This window comes from Phascolarctos cinereus, unplaced genomic scaffold (genome assembly GCF_003287225.1).
Source record: "Phascolarctos cinereus isolate Bilbo 61053 unplaced genomic scaffold, phaCin_HiC Scaffold_4;HRSCAF=312, whole genome shotgun sequence".
Lineage (NCBI taxonomy): Eukaryota > Metazoa > Chordata > Mammalia > Diprotodontia > Phascolarctidae > Phascolarctos > Phascolarctos cinereus.
Window position 1 is genome coordinate 404137007 of NW_027555847.1, and position 20405 is coordinate 404157411.

The 20405-nt window shown below is 38.4% G+C and overlaps 1 protein-coding gene across 1 annotated transcript; it reads right to left on the reverse strand.

The window, feature by feature from the left end:
- Positions 1-1973: 1973 nt before the first annotated feature.
- Positions 1974-14012, reverse strand: MED10 (mediator complex subunit 10). Its single transcript, XM_021004425.2, has 4 exons — positions 13788-14012; positions 12165-12248; positions 8996-9098; positions 1974-5531 (listed from the first exon to the last, which is right to left on the reverse strand). Exons 1-4 carry the CDS (start codon positions 13907-13909, stop codon positions 5433-5435), a joined length of 408 nt encoding a protein of 135 aa, XP_020860084.1. The 5' UTR covers positions 13910-14012; the 3' UTR covers positions 1974-5432.
- Between the last annotated feature and the right edge of the window lie 6393 nt (positions 14013-20405).

Sequence of the window (20405 nt, forward strand, 5' to 3'; positions counted from 1 at the left end):
GTGGAGATATGATGGATCCTTGCCAAGAATTAACATTATTCAATCTGGCAACAGCCAGGCCATAGGTTGGATCCCCTGTGCAAAAAAATAAAATAAAAAATATCGCTGTGGTGATTATGTATATATATAAAACAAAGGGAGGAGAAGCTAGAGAGTTCATCACTACTGATCAGTGGATATTTTTGGTTTGCTGCTCAGTAATAAGCTTAGGCATTAAGCCAATGTCAGGCCCAAACAAAAGTTTGTGTACTGATCATGTATTGATCACATATGGGCCACAATAATCTTGTCATGGCTTTCATAGGTCATAGTATCTAAGTTTGACTCAGTGTTTAAATTATGATTCAGTATCTAAGTTATGATTTTTAACAGGTCACCACGTTTAGGCTCCCACTTTTCACAGAGTTTAAGCTTTTATGGCTTTTCATTTATTACTACATTTTATGGTTTCTGTCCAATTGGGAATCCACAAGACTTATGCAAATTGATACTACATTAAATAAGCATAGCCAGGAAAATAATATGTATAATTATTACAACATGAGGAACAACAAAACAATCAAAACTGAACATCAAGAAACTATAATGACCAAGCTTGGCCCCAAAGAAGAGATAAAAGAAGACAGATCCCTTTTCCCCTGTGCAGGAGTATACATCCATGGGTGTGAAATACTGCATATGGTATCAGACCTTACAATGTGTTGATTAGTTCTGCTGACATTTTTTTTTACTTTCTTCTTAAAAAAAAAATAGTGCTCTAAGTGATGGCTCCTGGGAGAGGAGGGAATGCTGAGAGGCAAGGAGGATGATGAAGAATAATAAGGTAAGGATATCAATAAAAATATATTTTTAAAATGCACAGCTGAGATTTCTAAATACACTTCTATATTTAAAATCCTATCATTTCACATCACAAATATGGTGAGAAAATATACACAATTTTTTATATGACAGGAAAAATGGTTACTTGATGTCTCTTCCTTTTGTAAAGGTTGAACACAACCAAGTGCTGCCATCACCCTTGGGCAGGGCCCTATTATCTCCCGGCTGATCTACTACAATAACCTTATCAGTGTATCAGTGTCTTCTCCATTCCCACCCACCCTCTACTTGGCTACTACCAAAGCTGTCTTCCTTAAGTGCAGACCTGACCATGTCACTCTTTCTTTCAATGAACTCGTCAATAAAACACAATATCCCCAGGGATAAATATAAATGTCTCTGGCTTTTAAAGCCCTTTACAGTCTGCCCCCTATCTTTCCAGTCTTCCTACTCTCACTCATGTAGTCTATGGTCCCATGATTCTAGCCTCCTTACTGTTCTTCATGCCAGACATTCAATCTCCCAACTATGCATTTTCACTTCCTCTCCACCTCCAGACTTGCTTCAAATCTCAGCTAAAATCCCATCTTGTGTAAGAAGCCTTCCCTGATCCTTAATGTTAATGCCTTCCCTCATTGTTATTGTCATTGTTGTATAGTCTTTCAGCTGTGGCCAACTCTTCACGACTCCATGGACCACAGCACTCTCAAAATCTGTTCCACTTCACGTTAGTTGTTTCCATGATACTGTCTCATCTTCTGCCATTGCTTTTTCCTTCTGCATTCAATCTTTCCCAACATCAGGGTCTTTCCCAATGAGTCTCATCTTCTTTATGTGTCCAAAATATTTAAGCTTGAGCTTCAATATTTGACCTTCCAGTGAATAGCCTGAATTTATTTCTTTAAGTATTGACTGACTTGCTGTCCGCAACTCTCAGGTCTTCTCTAGCACCACCATTTGTACATAGTTGTTTGCATGTTGTCTTCCCTCGTTAGAATGTAAGCTCCTTGAAGGCAGGGACTGGTTTCATCTTTCTTTGTAGCCCCAGAACTTAGCACAGTGCCTAGAACATAGTAGACACTTAATAAATGCTTGTCAATTTGACATGACTTGTTATTCATATAGGAGGATGAGTCATTAACTAAGGCTGATTTAAATAAAATTTCAAAATACTTTATTTCAGAAACAGAAATATTGCCAACCTTATATTGCACAAGTCATTAGTAACACATTCAGAAGCAGAGATGAGGGTAAATATGATCATAAACGTTTTAGGTAATGTGGATGGAAAAATAAAATTTATTTTATAACTTCTACCTTGAATTAATGATCCACCATGATAGCAAGGAGGGGAGGAAGGAGAGACATGCGGTAATCCATTAATCATACTCCCTTTTATTACAATACAGTACAAATAACTAGATGTGGATATGGTTAGAAGTACTATCTATAAGCAGCTTGGGAGGAGGCAGATGGTGTTGAGTGGGAAAGAAATTAGGGGAACAGCACTCCTCTGTCAGTATGACATACTTATTCAGCAAGAAAATCCACAAGGTTGGCTTCATCACCACCATGATGACCTAACCAGCCAAAGATGAAAGAATTTACTTCATGACCTGATTCAGTGCTCCCTAATTGCTATGAATAAATAACATTAGGAAATCCACAAACAACTATGCACAAGTGCATATTAACAAATTGTTAATTCTTATATAGCAATTTGATTTGGGTCCTGGACATCACTAGAACTGAAGAAGATCTTCAAGAAGGCCTTCAAAAAGATGCATGAATACAAAGGGCACTTGAATCAGTCCAGTACACAATAAAAATATAAAACTGTCCCATAATTAAGAAATAGCAGGGAATGGTTAATAGTTTAAAAAATAATTGGGGTAATAAGGAAATTGGGTAGAAGGATCAATAGAAATGTTGCATTCATAATACAGAAAGTGTATTTGTAGGTCAAAAACTACCCTGCATTAGTTGGAATAACTCCCTATTTTATAGCACTTTTCACGTTTAAAAAGTACTTTCCTCAAAACAACCCTATGAAGTAAGAAGTGTTAGCATTACAAATGAGGAAACTGAGACTCAGGGGAGGTTGTAACTTCTAAGATCACATGGCTAGTAAGTCTGTTAACTGATTTTTCATCCAACTGGTACTGATGTCTGTCAATGCCCCATCTTGGGCTAGTCTTGAAGGTTTGGATCCAGTAAGTTTCATGTTAAGACAGTAAAAACACAGTAGAAAGGATATTGGATCTGGAATTTGGAGACCTAGGTTGAAATTCTGGCTTGGCAACATACAAATGGCTTTGGGCAAATCAACCTCTCTAATCCAATAAAAGGAGATTAATATTTATACCACCCTGCAACTCAGAGTTGTCATGGACATCAATTCACATTATGAATGCAAAATTCTTTGTAAAATCAATCACAAAGTAGAATGCAAAGGAAAAGAAACTGAAGTTTAAGAGAGGTTAAAAGGAACGAGAATTCAAATCCAGGGTTTCTTCTACCAAATAAAGGACTCTTTCCAGTATATCACAGCTGTTTCTATCTAACTTACAATGTCCAACACATTAAGTTGGACAATGAGTAAAGCTGAAAAGGTTTGACCAGCAAAGGACAGCTGACAAAAAGAAGCAATCATTATCCTCACAAATGAAGTGTATTTTGGTATCTTCAAAGGTAAAGGTGAAGGTGATTTTAATTACTATATTTTCCAGCCTTTTGCCTTTGATTTTTCTCCTCCATCCATTACCTTCAACTCAGCCAGAATTTGAGCTATACTGATACCAACACTCTTATCAAACTAGAACCTACAATTAAACCCAGATAAGTGAAATTCACAAGCAGATTTCACAACCTGAATAGATCAAGACATACTTAGTTTAGCAGGAGCGGGCTGATTTTGAACATAAATAGAAAATTCACTAGGGTGCTTGTTTTTTTCTTTTGTTAAGCACAATTTAGAGAAACCACACTCTTAAGAGACAAACCAAAGCTAACTACATTAAAACAGAAACTGACTAGGTATTAAAGTGACATCCTTTTCATGATAGTACTACTTAGGTACCACCAGCAAAATGAACTTCTTGAGTTTTTCAAGTAGTCATAGTAACAGAATGTAAACTGACCTAACCACAAGCACTAATCTGCATTTATTCCCCTTACAACCAACATCAAGTATACTGTATAAAGGCTGGCTGGGGCAGGTATATTGGCCCCAAGGGAAGGATCAAACCTGAATGCATTGTACTTTACCAAAAACCAATCAGAATATAAATTACTACAGTACGACTTCTAAAAATTCAATTACTCAACAGGTCTCAAAAACATATGACTACCACACTGGTAAAGTATATTAACATGCTTAATAATTTTTTCAACTGCAAATCACTCTAACCTAGTTAAGCGATAAGCTGCTTTAGAAAGCATATGAATGGCTTATATAAAAGGTGAATGTGTTATGAGATTTGGCCAGCTAATACATTGCTTTGCTTTCTGCTCTGACAGTCTACTAACAAAAAATTATCTCAAACTGTACAGTTGGATATTTAACCTTTTTTCCAACAGATATAATCAAGGTGGAATTTGACAATTCTAGGAGTATATACTATAACCGTAAGTTTCTACTTCTAGCATCTCTCTCCATATGCATAATAAAATTTCAGTCACTAAGTCAATATTTAAGCCATTTTCTATGATAGTAAATAAGTTAATACGTGTAGCAATGGTGATAAATTAGGATTAGACTTTCTGTTGTTGCATGTTGACTGAATATTAAAAGGTAGACAGGAAAATCCTTGAGACATGTTTTCATATGAATTACAGGAATATTATTAAAACAAGGCAAAAGTGGATTGAATGCTTATAAAATAGAATATTATACTACAGATTGTGGAAATGTTATAAAGGAAAAATTAAATTAAGTAACAGAGTATCTGGAAATATTTTATTATATATACTTGGCTTAACTAAAGTAAATGCATAGTTACACTAAAAACTTCAGTTACACATCAAAGTTAAACTGTACAAAATACAAATAACGTTATCATATGTAAGCCACTTCTACAACGGACCCCCAAATTTTTACAATGAAAAAATGGAATGGAAAGTACACAAAGGAAAAAACCACCATCAGGTCAATTTTTTAAGTCTTCCACCTAACTATGCTTGACCATGTAAAAAAACAAGTTGACAATGACAGTTATTTCCCATGGTGACCTTTTTCCTGTGTACAATTTCCCCACCCAATGTCAATTCACATTGAAGAGATTATGAACCATTAATACTCTGGCACTTGACAATAAAAACCTTCATTTTAGTCCTAAGAAGTACTATTCATGGAAAAAGAAATGACAACTGGTTATACATATCCTGTAAAACGATGAGAAGGCGCCAATGTCCAGTGAGAGTTCTTTTGAAACATAAAGGTCTTGAGGAAAACTGTAATGGTCTTGAAATAACTGTTCGAGATTCACTTTTCACATTTCAAGAACACTTTCATCTTAAGCATTATATCCTCAGACAAACATTTCAAAAAGACATGACAATTCATTGAAAGTTGTAAACAGGCTTCTTTGGACACAATGAAAGCATGCTATTTAAGAGGAGGGATGATCTTCACCTCGGATACTTCGGTACTTAGCCATGTCCTCTGGAAAAACTTTAGAAAGCTCCTGAATCAACAGGCTTTTAAATTTCTGTGAAGAAAAATATAAAATGTCAAAAGATATCTATTTTTGATCTATGATCGAGGTCAGGCCTACACAACCTGTGGCCCACAGGTCCGCCAAAGGATTTCAGGCAGCCTGCAAGAGACATAGAGGATGCTTTCCTCTACATTTTTCATGGATCACAGAAATCCTTTAGCGTGCCGTAAGCAGCCTGCAGGCTGTAAGCAGCTCGTGGGCCACAGGTTGCGCAGGCCTGATCGAGGTTAAACTTTACACAGAACAGGAATGCTACACAACACTTATAAACTGAACCAGATCTACTCAAAAGTATTCATACAAAATTGGCCTACACTTCATTTAATGTTTAACATCCACAGTTTGTTAGTGTTTACTGATGTATTTGACATAGGACTTATTTTGCTAGAAAAACTAGTTTCAAATTAACCAATTTAAAAGTTTCTTTCAAAATGACCTCAACAATGCATATGCACTCAAATGATGATTCCTATCCACCTCCCCACCCCTACACCAAACACACATCCTTCTTGCTTCAAGTAAAAGTACCACCTTCTTCCTGAAGGGAAACACACAGCTGGAATTAATTTTGGTAGACAACTCACGTAATAGGATTCCACAAGTAGGATCTAATTAAGCAACTGTACATTCTAACTATACCAAACTTACTGTTTGCAAACAGTTCATAGAAAAGATCTTCAGAACACCGGGAATCTACTCCAAACATCGTGACATGAACTGGCATTATTTTAATTAAATTTTCAATAGCTGCCCATTTGTACAGTAAATCAGTTATTTCTTATATACTATTCCAATATGAACTAAAATATTTTAAAATAACAACTCACATTTGTATAGAGCTTTAAAGCTTGCAAAACCTTTTCCTTACAACAACTCTCTAACATAGACAGCATAAATGCTTTTATCTCCATGTTGTAGATGGGGAAAATGTAGATAGGGAAACAAAGGCTTTGGGATGTTAGAAGGCAGGTAGGATTACACAAGTAGTAATGTCACTAGATAAGGTGGGAAATGAATCCAGGTAATCTAAATCCAGCATTCTATCCACTCTCCCACAGTGCAACAAAGTTCAAGTAATATTCAAAGTCCAATTCTACAATAATTATTTAAAATGGAACTTTTGATTAAAAAAAAATGTCTTTTATAACAAAGGTCCACACTTGAGAAAATCAAAGTAACAGAACCATGAACGGGGACGTCAAATAGTCAAGAAGTGAAGAAAATGAAAAACCATGATAAAGAATGCCACAATGAAGACAAACGAACAGTCACGAAGCATTACTGCCTTCAGTGAATTTTCTGAACTCCAAAGAGAACTAAGTATAAAAACTGTCACACTGGCACATAAAATCACTCAGTGGATGCCTGGACAGACACTCAGCAAATGCTTGGGCAACAGTAGTCATGTTGGTTTACGCCCAAAAGTTCCAAGCTGCCACGCCCCTTGCAAGTTCCTTGAGGCCAGGGATTATTTCATTTCTATCTTTGTCTACACACAGTCTAGCACAATGCTTGATACACAGGTGCTTAACAAGTGATTGCTGCTTGATTTATAAACAGCAGTAAAGATGTCAGATGTATAGCACACCATTTAAAACAGTCAAAATATCATTAATTTCTAAGTACAATCATGTAAATTACATATGGCTGAATAAGGAAGAAAGCTCTACCCTTAATCTTGTGAATTATGTTAAATTCCAATACCTGAAATCATACTGATTACACTATTCCCCTCCAAAAAAAAAAAGAAAAATGAACAGCACAGTTCCAAATATGGAAGAATGAAAAATGGGTCTGCAATTGTACCTATTCTTTAAAAAGAAAAAAAAAAGTTTATTCTCCAGTCTTCCCAGGTAAACTATTCAAAGCACATGATTATCACCAGTGTCAGAATTTGAACAAAGTTTTACCAACATTTCTTGAAGAAACACTGCAAAATAAATAACAGCATATTACTGAGCATTCCTTGCAAGCCAAGAGGCATAAGAAATTCAACCATCAGGGTTCAAGCATTATTTTTCCTTTGACTTGTTCACCTTTGCTCAGAGCTTTTTTCAAAAATCATTACATTCAGAGCTGCTGTGTGCTTTGCACCACTTTGACCCTGATTTATGAATCTAATTTAAAATAGATTATATATTATTGGTTTTTCTCCCCCTTGGGGAGAGATTTAGTATAAGTAGTGTTAATTCTAATACTTTCAACACCTGTCTCTGATTGAAAGAGACAGAGACATAAACAAAGAATTTCAGATAATTTGAAATTTTGAGGTAATCTCAGATTAGCCTATCGACTTTTTTCTAAGGGAGAGAAAAAATTCCTATACTTAGATGCAGAATTCAACACATAGTACGTAATATTTTAAGCATTATCAATTACCTACATAGCACAGTAGATAAAGCACTGGACTTGGAACAGGGAAGACATGAATTCTAATTCTGCCTCAGATATTTACTAGTTGTCTAGCCCTAGGTAAATAACAATTCGTCTTGACCTCAGTTTCCTCATCTGTTAAATGGGGATAGCACCCCAGGGATATTGCCAGGATCAAATGAGACAGCACACATAAAGTGCTTTGTAAACCTTAAAGTACTACATAAATGTTGGCTATTATTATTAGAACTATTTTTAAAACACAAGGCAAAAGTTATGCAGGTGAGCTGGGAATCATGACAAGTAGGAAGAAAGCAGTTGGAAAGAATGTGTAACAAACTGGGAATGAAAACAGAAGCTGGAAACTCTTTTATGGGAAATACAAAAAAGCGAGATATGAAGGAATATAATAAACCTGGGGAATATAAATATGGAGGTAATTCTTAGCAGGACAGCCTAGAAAATAGTAAAATAGCAAAGTGGATAGCGCTAGACATTCAGTCAGAAAGAATCAGGTTCACATCCAGCCTCCAAGCTATGTCATATTTCTACCAATAACAATTTAACAATGATAGTGATGATAATAATAATGTTGATGACAACAATGATAATAGCATTTATGTAGCACTTTAAGGTTTGCAAAGAGCTTTACAAATATTATGTCACTTTATCTTCACAACAACCCTGGGAGGTGGGAGCTCTGATCCCTATCTTAGAGATAACGGATGACAGAACTGAAGCAAAAAGAGGTTAAATGATATAGCCAGGATCACACAGCTAATAGTTACGTGGCCAGATTTCAATTCAGATCTTCTTGAATGCAGATCCAGCATTCTATCCACTGTTCCACCTAGCTGCTTGAAGACAGTTAATATTAAGCTGGATTTTGTTGGGCTGTTTATTTTTACCCAACACGTAAAATTTCAGAAATCCTAACCATGAAGTATTTAGAAATGAAAAATTTCAGTTCTTCCTACATTGAAGGAAAGTAACAAAAAGACAGAAAAAAGTAGGCTCTTCTCATCAAATTTCTCTTTACACAAATTCTGAAAACTTTTTTCACCATATCACGACAATCTTACCTTCATAGTGTCAATTTTGCCTTTAACTTGTTCATTTTTGGCTAGGGCCCTCTCTAAGCACTCTTTGGTATACAGCTGGGGATTGCGGCCTTGATCAATATATCTGAAAACATGAAACACCTCATGTTAAATTATCATTAAGAATAAAATACTCTGAAAGACAAAGTAACTAAAACATTAGCTATATGAAAAGCATAGCTGCTAAGGTACTCCCTGTCAAAAGAATTCAATTTACAAAATTATTTAACCCATAAATGCAATATACATTTACTTCTTTGAATGAGTGTCAAATCAACTGTCTCTTACACATTAGACCAAAAAGATCTACTACTAAACTTCTGCTAATGCCAATAAAAAGAATCAAAAAATATATCATTTCTAAGTTAAATAAGTATCAAAAGTCTGTAACAATAATTTTTGTCTGTATCATGTGTCACAATGCTTTTACTTCCGTTACTTCATTTTAATTCTCAAAACAATTTTGTGAAGTAGAAAACACATTATACTCATCTGGCAGATGAGAATATCCAAATGATACATGGAAATTATGACAACACAGAGCAGTTAGTAGAAGAACTGAGCCTATGATGTAGGATTCATAAATCTGGGCTCCACTCTGTGCTGATGCTATTATTATTGGCTTAAGTTTAGCAAAAATTCCAAGGATACTCTCTAATCATAAGTGTCTCCTGTACTGCTTCTAAAAAATAACCATTAAACTATTTTAGTTCTTCTACTTTTTGAGGATTCCATCAAGACACACAACTTAGGTCTGTACACATATTTTAATTTTACTACATACCAAAGATTCACTTTTTCACTTGTGAAATAATTTGGCCTTATCGTCTAAAAGTTAAGCTGAATTATCCAATAATAAATGAATAAATTAACAAATTATGCTAAACCCAATTCACAGTGTGCAGGATAGTTACAGTTACTTCCAAAAGATTTAAATGTTTCAAGTTATTGTTTCTGACCAAAAAAAAACCTGTTCTTGAATTATAATTATATAGAGCAATCAATTTTCTGCTTCAAAAACTGGCATATTCTATAAATTCCACTTAAGTTACATATCAGGGAGCAGGTGGAATGAAAGAAACAGAATTAACCAACATTCCAAACACAATCCGCCAAGTTCCAAAGGAGAAAATGGGCAGCCTTGCATAACATGGTCAGTAACAACATGAGGCAGAAAGTTCTGTGATAGGTGCAAAGAGAGTTCAAGGGCTGGGGAAACAGCAGAAGACACAGAATAAATAACATGTTCCTTTGAGGGTAGGAAACGTTATATTTTTGCCTTAGTATCTCCCAGTACTTTGCATACAGTTGGTACTTAATATGTTTCTACATTCGGACAATCAGTCAATAGCATTTAAAGACATACTTTCTGAGAGACACAGTGTTGGGTGCTGGGAATGCAAATACAATGAGTCTCCGAAGTCAAAGAATTTATATTGTAATGGGGGGAGGGGAACAAAAGGAATGTTAACATGTTCAGATAAGTAAACATAATATATAGAGGATATACACATCTGCTATCCACAGAGTCAACTTCCATAAATCACTTATACTGTAAGCAACTCTAGGACTGACTGTGACAGAACTTAGCGTTTGTTTGTTTGCTTTTTTCTAAATCTCCTCAGTGCTTACTACTGTGTTACTATTTGCTGAATAAACACCTGATCACCAGATAGATAACTAGTTACCCTTCCACATCAGGACTTTCCCCATTTCGGTTTCAATATATCTTGTATCGGTGTAAGAAATTAAATGGGAATTTTTGGAGAGTTTTGCAGAGGCCACAGAAGACACAAAAAGGCCAGCAGATGACACAGAAAAACACTTAACCCAAATTTTACACTAAGATACTATAAACACCCCATAAAAGAATAAGAATTCAGACTTCTTCTCTGGTAAGTAGGGAGAGCCAAAAAACTTAACACGGATTTTCCAGATCACAGGATTGACCTGACCCTAAGACCCTTGATGTGGAAGGGATAACTGTATAGCAACCACCCTAGTATCCACGAGTAGCTGAAAATACTAATTCTAAAGCAGCAATTCCTTCCCCATAATGCATGCAGACCAACATTTTACCCAAAATTGCATTTTCACTCTTAAGTGCCTACCCCTGTTTCTAACTGCCTCAAAGACTGATCACATGCTCTACGTTACTGCTTAAAGAACTAGACTCATTCCCCGTCTATGCTTTTGTTTTCTAGCAGTCTGGGGTCATCCCATATTTTCAAAGCTCTACTTCAATGAGTCTTGAGAAGGATCTTTCACCCTTATTTACTACAGCTCCATTCTTAATCATCACTGCAGGATGTGAGCTTCTTCAGCTACATTGTTTCTACAGCATTCCACGCCCTCAGTAACAGGCAACAGGCTCAAAATTCCCATATTGGAACTATACTGTCAACTTCTTAGAGTCTATGTTGACATTATTTTTCATTTGTTGGACTACAGGAAGGGGGAGAAAAATGAGCCAAAAGTGATCAGAACTGTCAGTTCTATTTCTTGTAGTTATTGATTGGTTGCTAAACAAGGATGTTTCCATTATAAAAGGTAGGACAATATAATAATTTCCACTTCTGCACTTTAACATGGGAAACCTGCTATCTTAATTTTTAAAGAGTATTTTTTTAAAAATACATTATTACATACTTGTGTCTCTAAGAGACTATTTATTATTATATTAAAATTAATATCTAGCTTCTAAAATAGGAGTAAAGATTAGACCTATGATTTCACTGATATAGGGAACTGCTAAGTAAGGAAAATCTTCACCAATGCAAATTGTCACCTTCTCACAACTTACAGTCTTAGAGAGCTGCCTAGAGCACTGAGAGGTTAAGTGACTTGCCCAGGATCACACAGCCAGTATGTGTCAGAGGTGGTATGTATGTAACCATTTATACTATGTAGAGAAGAAAAGAAAGGTCTATAAGGAGAAAACATTAGCTCTCTCCATAAAGAGGGCTTAAAAACTTGTGAGGATATTCTTTATGTTTTTAATAATCCTTAATCTATATGAATGCTCTGTCAATTTTTAAAGAGTCTAGAACCTGGCAATTTTTTAGAAGAGGATTATTTAGGCTACTTCTGTCCATGTACCCTAGTTACTCAAGAGTTTTAATATTAAACTAATATCAAAAATTATACTTACTCAAAAACTTCTAAAGGGACACTAATATCATGAAGCTGCTGTCGACACTTGTCAATATCCTGTAAGCCAGTCACAATAAAATTCCTAGGCATAAAACAAAAATTAAATCCATGGTTAGATACTTGAAGCACTAACAACAAAGCCCATATTCTATACATATACACACACACACCCCCACCCACCCACCCACTCCAGCTAACCTGAATTCAATTAGAGTACTTTCCCTTTTGAGTCACTGCCTTGTCATAGTGGAGGGGCTTGCATAGCTCAGTGATACTTTAAGTTATGCTGTGTAGGGTTACCCAAGATGGACAGGTCATCGTGGAGAGCTCTAACAAAAGGTAATCCACTGGAGAAGGAAATGGCAAACTACTTCAGTGTCTTTGCCAAGAAAACCCTACAGAAAATGATAAAGGACAGAAGGGCCTGGTGTGCTATTGTCCATGGGGCATGAAGAGTCAGATACAACTGCCACTCTGGGGTCCCTTGTGTGACCTTGAGCTTATCACTTAATCTTAACGGACTCAGTTTTTTCATCTGTAAATTGAGGGGAAATGAACTACATGACTATTACGAACCATTCCAGTTCTACATCTATGATTCAGTTTCTTCTACTCGTAGATGCTTATGCGGATGTGCATGTGTGTATGTATATGCACACGTCTACATATGTACATGAATGTTTGTAGAGGAGTGTACACATGTATGCACATTTATATAATATAACCATACTCTTATCTCTTATATGTGTATATTTAATAGTAAGAATATATAGCATATATATGCATGCATGTATAATACACATATAAAATGATCCTATGGTGGTTGTATTCTCTGTTCTCTAGAAGTATAGAAGATCGATATGCACACATTCATATTACACATATACATATACCTACCTATACCAATCTCTCTACATATTACTTGTCTGAAACTTTTTTCCCCACCTGTTCACAGTGCTAAAAGCACAGAATTAAAATGCTCAAGAAAAACTTGTCGATGTGGTTAATTCATCTTCTCTCTATAAGCTGCAGATTCTTGGACATGAGGAGCTATATTCAAGTTCAATAACCACTCCTGCAGCTGACAGTTCCTCCCTTTCTAGCTCCCATGCCAGCGTACACTTTTCAGTAAACTTATATTTACAGAGGAATAGAAGATTTACAGAGTGCTTTCCTCAACAACCCTAAGAGGTAATGTAAGTATATTTAGCCCCACTTTACAAAAGGGAAAGATGAGCCTAGGAAGTTCCATGAGTCTCCCAAAGTCACAGTAATCAGTCTGCAATGAGACTCGAACCCACGACTCCAGGCTCCAAATCCAATGCTATCCCTACTAAATCGAGGTACCTAGTTATGACATATCAGTAGTCTCGTTTTAGAAAAACGGGCTTCTTCCCCGCTGCTGTCCCCCCTCCTCAAAGCAGGGGTGCCGTAACCTGCAGCAGTGACCGCAGGGAAAGCCAGCGGCAGCGCAGGCTCCCGGGAAGACTCGTCTCCCCGCGCCCCGGGTGCTTTCTCCGTGTTCTCCAGACACGCTCCCGCAGCTGCAGGCCCAGGGGACCCCGGGGGGAGGGGAGGCAGGGGGAAGGAGAGGCAATGGGGAGGGGGCGACGACCCTCACAGCTTCTGGTTGAGCCCCGCCTGGCTGCTGGGCTGGAAGTCGCTGACGATAATGCCGAGCTGGCGGATGTTCTCCACGAACTTCTCCAGATGTTCCTCCAGGTGGTCAAACTTCTCCGCCATCTCCGCACTGGGGAAGCCGCCGCTTCTTTGAACCGCACCAGGAGACCACAACGCAACCACCGCCGCCGCCGTCCTTGCCGCCAATCCGCTTCCTACTTCCGGCCAGCTGCCACAGAGACTTCCGTTTCCGCTCATTGCCCCGCCCCTCTCGGCTGGGAGTCTGGCCCCGGGCTGGGCAGGCGCGGTGAGGGAGGTGCTGCTGCCCCCAGGCCGCTCCTCCGTGCCCCCTCCCAGTCCCTACGCTTCCCGCCGCGATCCCTGAAGCCCCAAGAAAAGTGGAGTTAACTCTTTTGGTCCCCCAGCCCCCGTGTAATGCCCACCTGAAAAACTTGGACTCTCAGCTCTGCGTCTTAACTGTGTGACCTTGACCAAGTCACTTCACTTCCCTGGTCCTTAGGCCTCTGCCAGTGCAAAGGTTGGACTAGACTAGTCTTTGTGGCAGTCTGTTAAAGCCTTTGGACCCTTCTCAGAATAACATTTTTAAATGCATAAAATAAAATATACAGGGTTATAAAGGAAACCAATTATATTGAAATAAGGATTTTTTTTTTCCCTATCCCCAAGTTCACAGGACCCCCCTGAAATCTTTCCACAGACCCCTAAGAACGCCTAGCCTGGATAATCTACCTGGTCGTTTCCAACTCTGCATCAGACGATCCTATGACCTCTCCTATGCCCCACTGCTACTACTCCCATCAGAAAAACCCCAAATTATCCCTAATAAGCAACTTAGACACCAAGAAGGGCACTGGAGGCAGAAGGGACCCAAGGCAACAGCCACCAAAATCAGGTTATTAGGCTCATAGCCTTTCTTTTCAGTAGGTCCCTGAATTCAGTAAGGGATGACCCCAGAATCTGTGAAAGACCAGGAAACACAGGTCTTTCATGCAGTAAACACAACTGCCAAACAAAGAAAATAAATAAAATTTGGGGAAAGAAACACAAAATTTCTAAGGTTCCTTCCAGCCCTAAATTCCTGGATCTAGAATAAGTCGTAAAATCTGGAGTCTTCCCTCTTCATGACTCCTCCTCAATAACAGCCAATATCCCTCCTAGCCAATTAGCCACAAAACCTGAAAGAACTAATCAATCAATAAGCATGTGTTTAGTTCCTACTCTATACCAGGCATATGAGCAATCTCTGCCCTCAAGAAATATACATTCCAGGGAGATGGGGGGGGCGAGGGGGGAAATAAATACAAAGGAAATGGGGGGGGGAAGCCACTAGAAGTTATGGGTTTCATAGGGGTTTCACAGTTTCATGGAAAAATGTGTGCTTGAACTTTCTCTTAAGGGAAGTGAGGTATTATGTAAGGCTGAGGTGAGAGGGAATACATGCTAGGCAAGGAGAATGGAGATAGGGTGTCTATGAGAAATTGAGAGATCAGTTTGAAGTATTTTGTTGTTGTTCAATCCTGTCCAGCTTTTCATGACCCCATTTGAGGTCTTTTTTTTGTCAAAGTTACTGGAGTGATTTGCCATGTCCTTCTCTAGCTCATTTTACAAATGAGGAAACTGAGACAAGTGACTTGTCTAGGGTCAAACAACTAGTAAGAATCTGGCCTTCCTTGCCCTGAGGTTAGTATCTGAGCAAACAACTCTTGGGGAGATGGGCCTTTGAAAGGTGTTATAGTCTCCACTTCTTTTCTCAGCACCCATGGTCAGAAGACCCAATAAAGTTCTCCATGACAAAATCCTTGACACCATCAATGTTCAAGTAAGAATTCAGGTCTTCCTGACTCCAGGGCCAGCACTATGCACTGTACCACCTGGCTGCCCATATGATATATGTGAGTATAGGCTATGTGTATGAAGTATAGAGTACAGCAAAGCTGGAAAATAGACCACTGCCAGTATGTAAAAGATTTTAGAAACCAGACAATGGAATTTATATTTTTTCCAAGAAGCAACAGAGAGTTACTGTAGTTTATACAGGAGAGGAATAACATGGTCAGATCTTTGCTTAAAGATAATTAATAATTTGAGATTATTGTGTTGGGAACAGCAGCAATAGGGCAGTAGGGGAGGTCATAGGATCATAGAATGTTAAGAGCTGGAAACTACCTTGGAGATTATCCAATCCAGGTGTTCTTAGTCTTCAGTTTACAGACAAATTTCAGGGGGTCCCATGAACTTGGATGAGAAAAAAATAACATCTTTATTTCAATATAATTGGTTTCCTTTGTAATTCTATAAGGAAAACTACTTTAGCAACTTTGTAGTGGGGAAATACTTGAGGAAGAGAGATCAATTAGGAGGCCATTGTGATAGTCCATTGTGCTGAAGGCCTGAACTAAGTGACAGTAGCTATGTGAGTAAAAATAATGGATTGATTTGAGAAATGTTTTGGAGGTAGAAATGTCAAGATTTGACAATTAATGAGATATGTTGGTTCTTTGAGAGAGGGGAATCAAGGATAACTCTGAGGTTACAAACCTAGAAGACAAGAAGAATAAATTTCTCCTGCAGAAACAGGGAAGGTTGATAGAGCGATGGGATTTAGGGCAAAGAAAATTAATTCTGCTTTGGACGTGCCAAGTTTAAGATCTCTCTCAGACATTCAATTAGAAATGCCCAATAGTCGCTTGGTGATATGGGACTGGAGCTCAGAAGAAGCCAAGAAGAAGAGCAGCACCAGGACCATCCATTGGTTCTGCTTCCAGCCTAGCCTCCACTGCCTTCATCCATGGGAGCGGAGCCTTAAAAAGGGATGCACCATCTCTGCCACCACCAATACCATTGGTCAATCAACTGTGAAAAATGAGCAGCTAAACACAAGAACCCCAGAAACAGCAGCAGTAGCCTCGCTTGCCCTGAAGCCAGTATCCAGGCAGGCAACTCTTGGCTGCAAGGACCTGTCAACTGCTTCTGCAGGTTCTATAGTCCCCACCTTCTCTGCAGCCATAGTTGGAAGACCCAGTGAAGAAAGTTCTCCATGCCAAAGTCCTTGGCAGCATCAAGGTTCAAAATAGAAATTAATATTATTTTATTAATCGAAAGAAGATGCATTACCATCTACTTTGCTACTACACTCTAATCAGCAATGGACCATTCCATGTGGCATACAATTAAATCTCCTAAATGTGCTGTCTCCCCATTAAGATATGAGCTCATTGAGATGAAGGACTATCTTACTTTTTTATTTGTGGCTACAGAGCTTTGCACATAGAAAATATTTAATAAGTGGCTTTTTCATTCATTCTTTCATTTATTCATTATCTATAGCCCTTATATAGATAGTCATGGATGACTCCAAGATTGTAAACCTGGATGATTGGAATGATGGTAGGGGAATTCGTAAAATTATGGGTTTGTACAGGATATAAGACAGCTAGGTGGTACAGTGGATAGTTCCCTGGGCTTGGAGTCAGGAAGGCCTGAGTTCAAATCAGTCTTGGGACACTTACTAGCTGTGTGAGTCTGGGCAAGTCACCTAGCTCTGTTTGCCTCATTATCCTTATGTGTCAAATGAGCCAGAGAAGGAAATGGCAAACCACTCCAGTATGTTTGCCAAAAACAACAACAACAACAACAAAAACCCAATGGAGTCACAAAGAGTTGAACATGACTAAAACAAATGAACAACGACAACACCACCAGAATATAATGAGTTCTCCTTTGTATATGTTGTATATGACATGCATATAATACTGGCTCCTAAGTACCTTCCTAGACATCTCACATTATTCCCCCTCATGTACTTTTTACTTAAGCCACACTGGACTAATCATCAACCCCCAAATACATCCTATCTTTTCCCACCTTTGATCATGCTGTTCCCTGTGCCTAGACTATCCTCTGTCCCCCATCGCTTACTTTTCTTTCAAGACCTAGTTCAAATGTCAATGACACCATGGTTTCCCTTGTTATTCCAGTTGAAAGTGATTTCTTCTTTGTCTATACATATAGCACTGTGTAATGCCATAATTCAATATTTATTGCCTACTGTGACTGTAGAAGTAGGCATTAGAGAAAACAAATGAGAGAAAGTACCTAATCTAAAAATATGTACAAAAATAAATGTAGGACAAATTAGAATGCAAAGTTTACTTCAGCTTTCTTAGTCTTAATTTGTATTATATTTAATCTGTTAACATCCTGTCATCACCACCACACTGTAAACTCCTTGAGGAAAACAGCTATGTGTCATTTATCTGGCTATGTTGCCCAATGCCCAGAAGTGCATTCATTGCACATAACGATGTGTGGCCCACTGCTATTTCTTCACTGACAGTTACAGAGTAGCAGAAAATAATAAAAATAACACTGCAAGTAGCACCAAGAATAACAGTTTTTAGACTATCTCTAGCCATTAACTTAATTTGGCAGGTGACATGGCACAGAAGCCTATGTTCAAATCCCATCTCTTCTACTTAGTACTGGTATGAGCTTAGCAGTGTGCCTAGTTCGTAGTAGGTGCTTTAATGTTAGTTGAATAACTTAATGATTTTAGGAAAGTAATGTAACCTCTCTAGGCTTGAGTTTCCTTATCATCCTAGTAAGCTGCTTTTTCTCCCAGTAAAATGTAAACTCCTTGAGGGCAGGGACTATTTTGTTCTTGTCTTCACAATTCTAGCACCTAGTACTAAGCCTGGTGGGTGCTAAATGGGTGCTAAATAAATTCTTGTTGAATTGAATTTTACTGAATTTCCTGTCTTAAAATGCTATGGAAAAGTGGGGTGGTTGTGGTGGTTGTGGTGGTAGTTGTTAAGTAAACTCCTGATCTTGGCATTGAAAACCCTCTGTGATCTGGGTTCCACCTAGGTATGCAGTCTGGAGCTGTAGAAAGGGCATTGGATTTGGAGTGCTGGAGAAATGTTAGTTACTGTGATTATCTCATAATCTTCCCTTTTACGTAGTGTACATTTCAGAAAAACTGGACTACTCTTTGTTCCCATTCTTGATCTGCTCTCTACTGTCTCTGTGCCTTTTATCCCCCATGCCTAAGATGTTTCCTCTCCTCTCCTTTTTCCCCAAACATTATACTTCCTCAAAGTTAGCACAGCATTTCACCTTTGCCTCTGAAATTTCACAATCTCCTTTGTATCGTGGTTATATACATCTTACTGCTTTTCTATTGGATTATAAGATCTGTGAGAAAATAATATGCCTACATCAGGAGAGAGAGTACGATTATTGTCTGGTCTTCGTGGACCTATTAGTATGACTCTTTATGCTGGTATGGATGTGCATTTCTTGCTATGTGCTGGGTACTTGTCTCTCTAGTGAGGCTATGTTGATGGTGATTGGTGTTTGATTCGTGGCTGGTTTATATACCTGCATCATAACCTTGCATTTGGCAGGGACGGAGGACAGAGAAGAGAAGGGTTACCCACAAATCCCAATTGGCTAGCCAGCATGGAGATTAGTAGATTATAGGACCTCTCCAGCAACCCACAAGACCCTTTCCCTCACCTCCCTAGGAGAAGAAAAACTCTGTGAGCCCTCCACAGAGTAATGTTCACTGAGGAATCAGCATCAAGTGAAGAGGGACAAGCAAAGGAGTCCTTGGACTACAATGAGTTCCTGGAGCAAATGGAAGCTGGATCATCAAGGAGTAAGGGTCAGTGCTATAATAAGGTTAGGGACAAGACAAGTGATTTTACTGGTATAGGGAATTTCCAGAAGAGGAAACGCTCTCTACCGCTGGAGCTCAGTACTTTCTCTAGGGCACTGAAGTTAAATCACTTGCCCAGGGTGACACAGCTAGCATATGTCAGGGTCAGGACTTGAGCCCAGGTCTTCCTGGCTTCCAGGCCATGGGTCTATAATGCCACATTGCATCTCTGTGCTACAATGTAAAAGATAAAATCCCCAAACCCAGGCCTTATCCTTCACTGATACTCCATGAAGGTCTAAGGGAGATGGGGAGATGTTTCTATCAACTTTAAGCACTTTCTGTGTTCCAGGAGACCTGCTCAGGGTACCACTATAAGTTTAAAGGACTAGGTCATAAGTCCTTGAGGAGGTGATGTTCACCAGAGGGATGTTTGCTTAACTCTCAAGCAACCCCAAGTCCCTTGCAGGAGAGATGATGGCACTCACAAAAGGACTATAACTTGGAAAACTACATCCATTCTTAGGAAGATTGGGTTCACTGAAGAGGGAAGAACTGACAAATATTTTGAGGGTTGATTGTATGTTCTTTGCTTTTTCTGTTGGGTTAAATAAATCTGTTGCTATATGCAACATCTCATTATCCAAATTGCTTGCATGGTAGTTGAAGGCTTTGTTCCTCTCAAGTTCAGACCTTGACTTCAGTCAAATTCTGATTTTCCTAGGGGAAATCTTGGTGGAGGTACGAATCAAAAGAGATTTTAGGAAGAACTATCCAAGAAAGAATCTAGTACTTATAACCTCAAGGTGTTGGTTGTGGGCCCTAGATTACGTATTGCATCTATCTGTATCCCCAGAGCCTAGCACAAAGCTTTGCATCTAGCAGATGTTTAATAAATATTTACTAAATTAAATTGAACTGGCCTAAGATCAAGAGCCA

Bases quoted from the DNA above. Each gene is read 5' to 3' on its own strand.
- MED10 (XM_021004425.2), bottom strand. From the start codon at position 13,909: ATGGCGGAGAAGTTTGACCACCTGGAGGAACATCTGGAGAAGTTCGTG. The intron at 12,249-13,787 runs GTGAGGGTCGTC...TTTTATGCCTAG, and splicing joins GCGGGGCTCAACCAGAAGCT to GAATTTTATTGTGACTGGCT. The intron at 5,532-8,995 runs GTAAGATTGTCG...TTTTCTTCACAG, and splicing joins GCAAAATTGACACTATGAAG to AAATTTAAAAGCCTGTTGAT.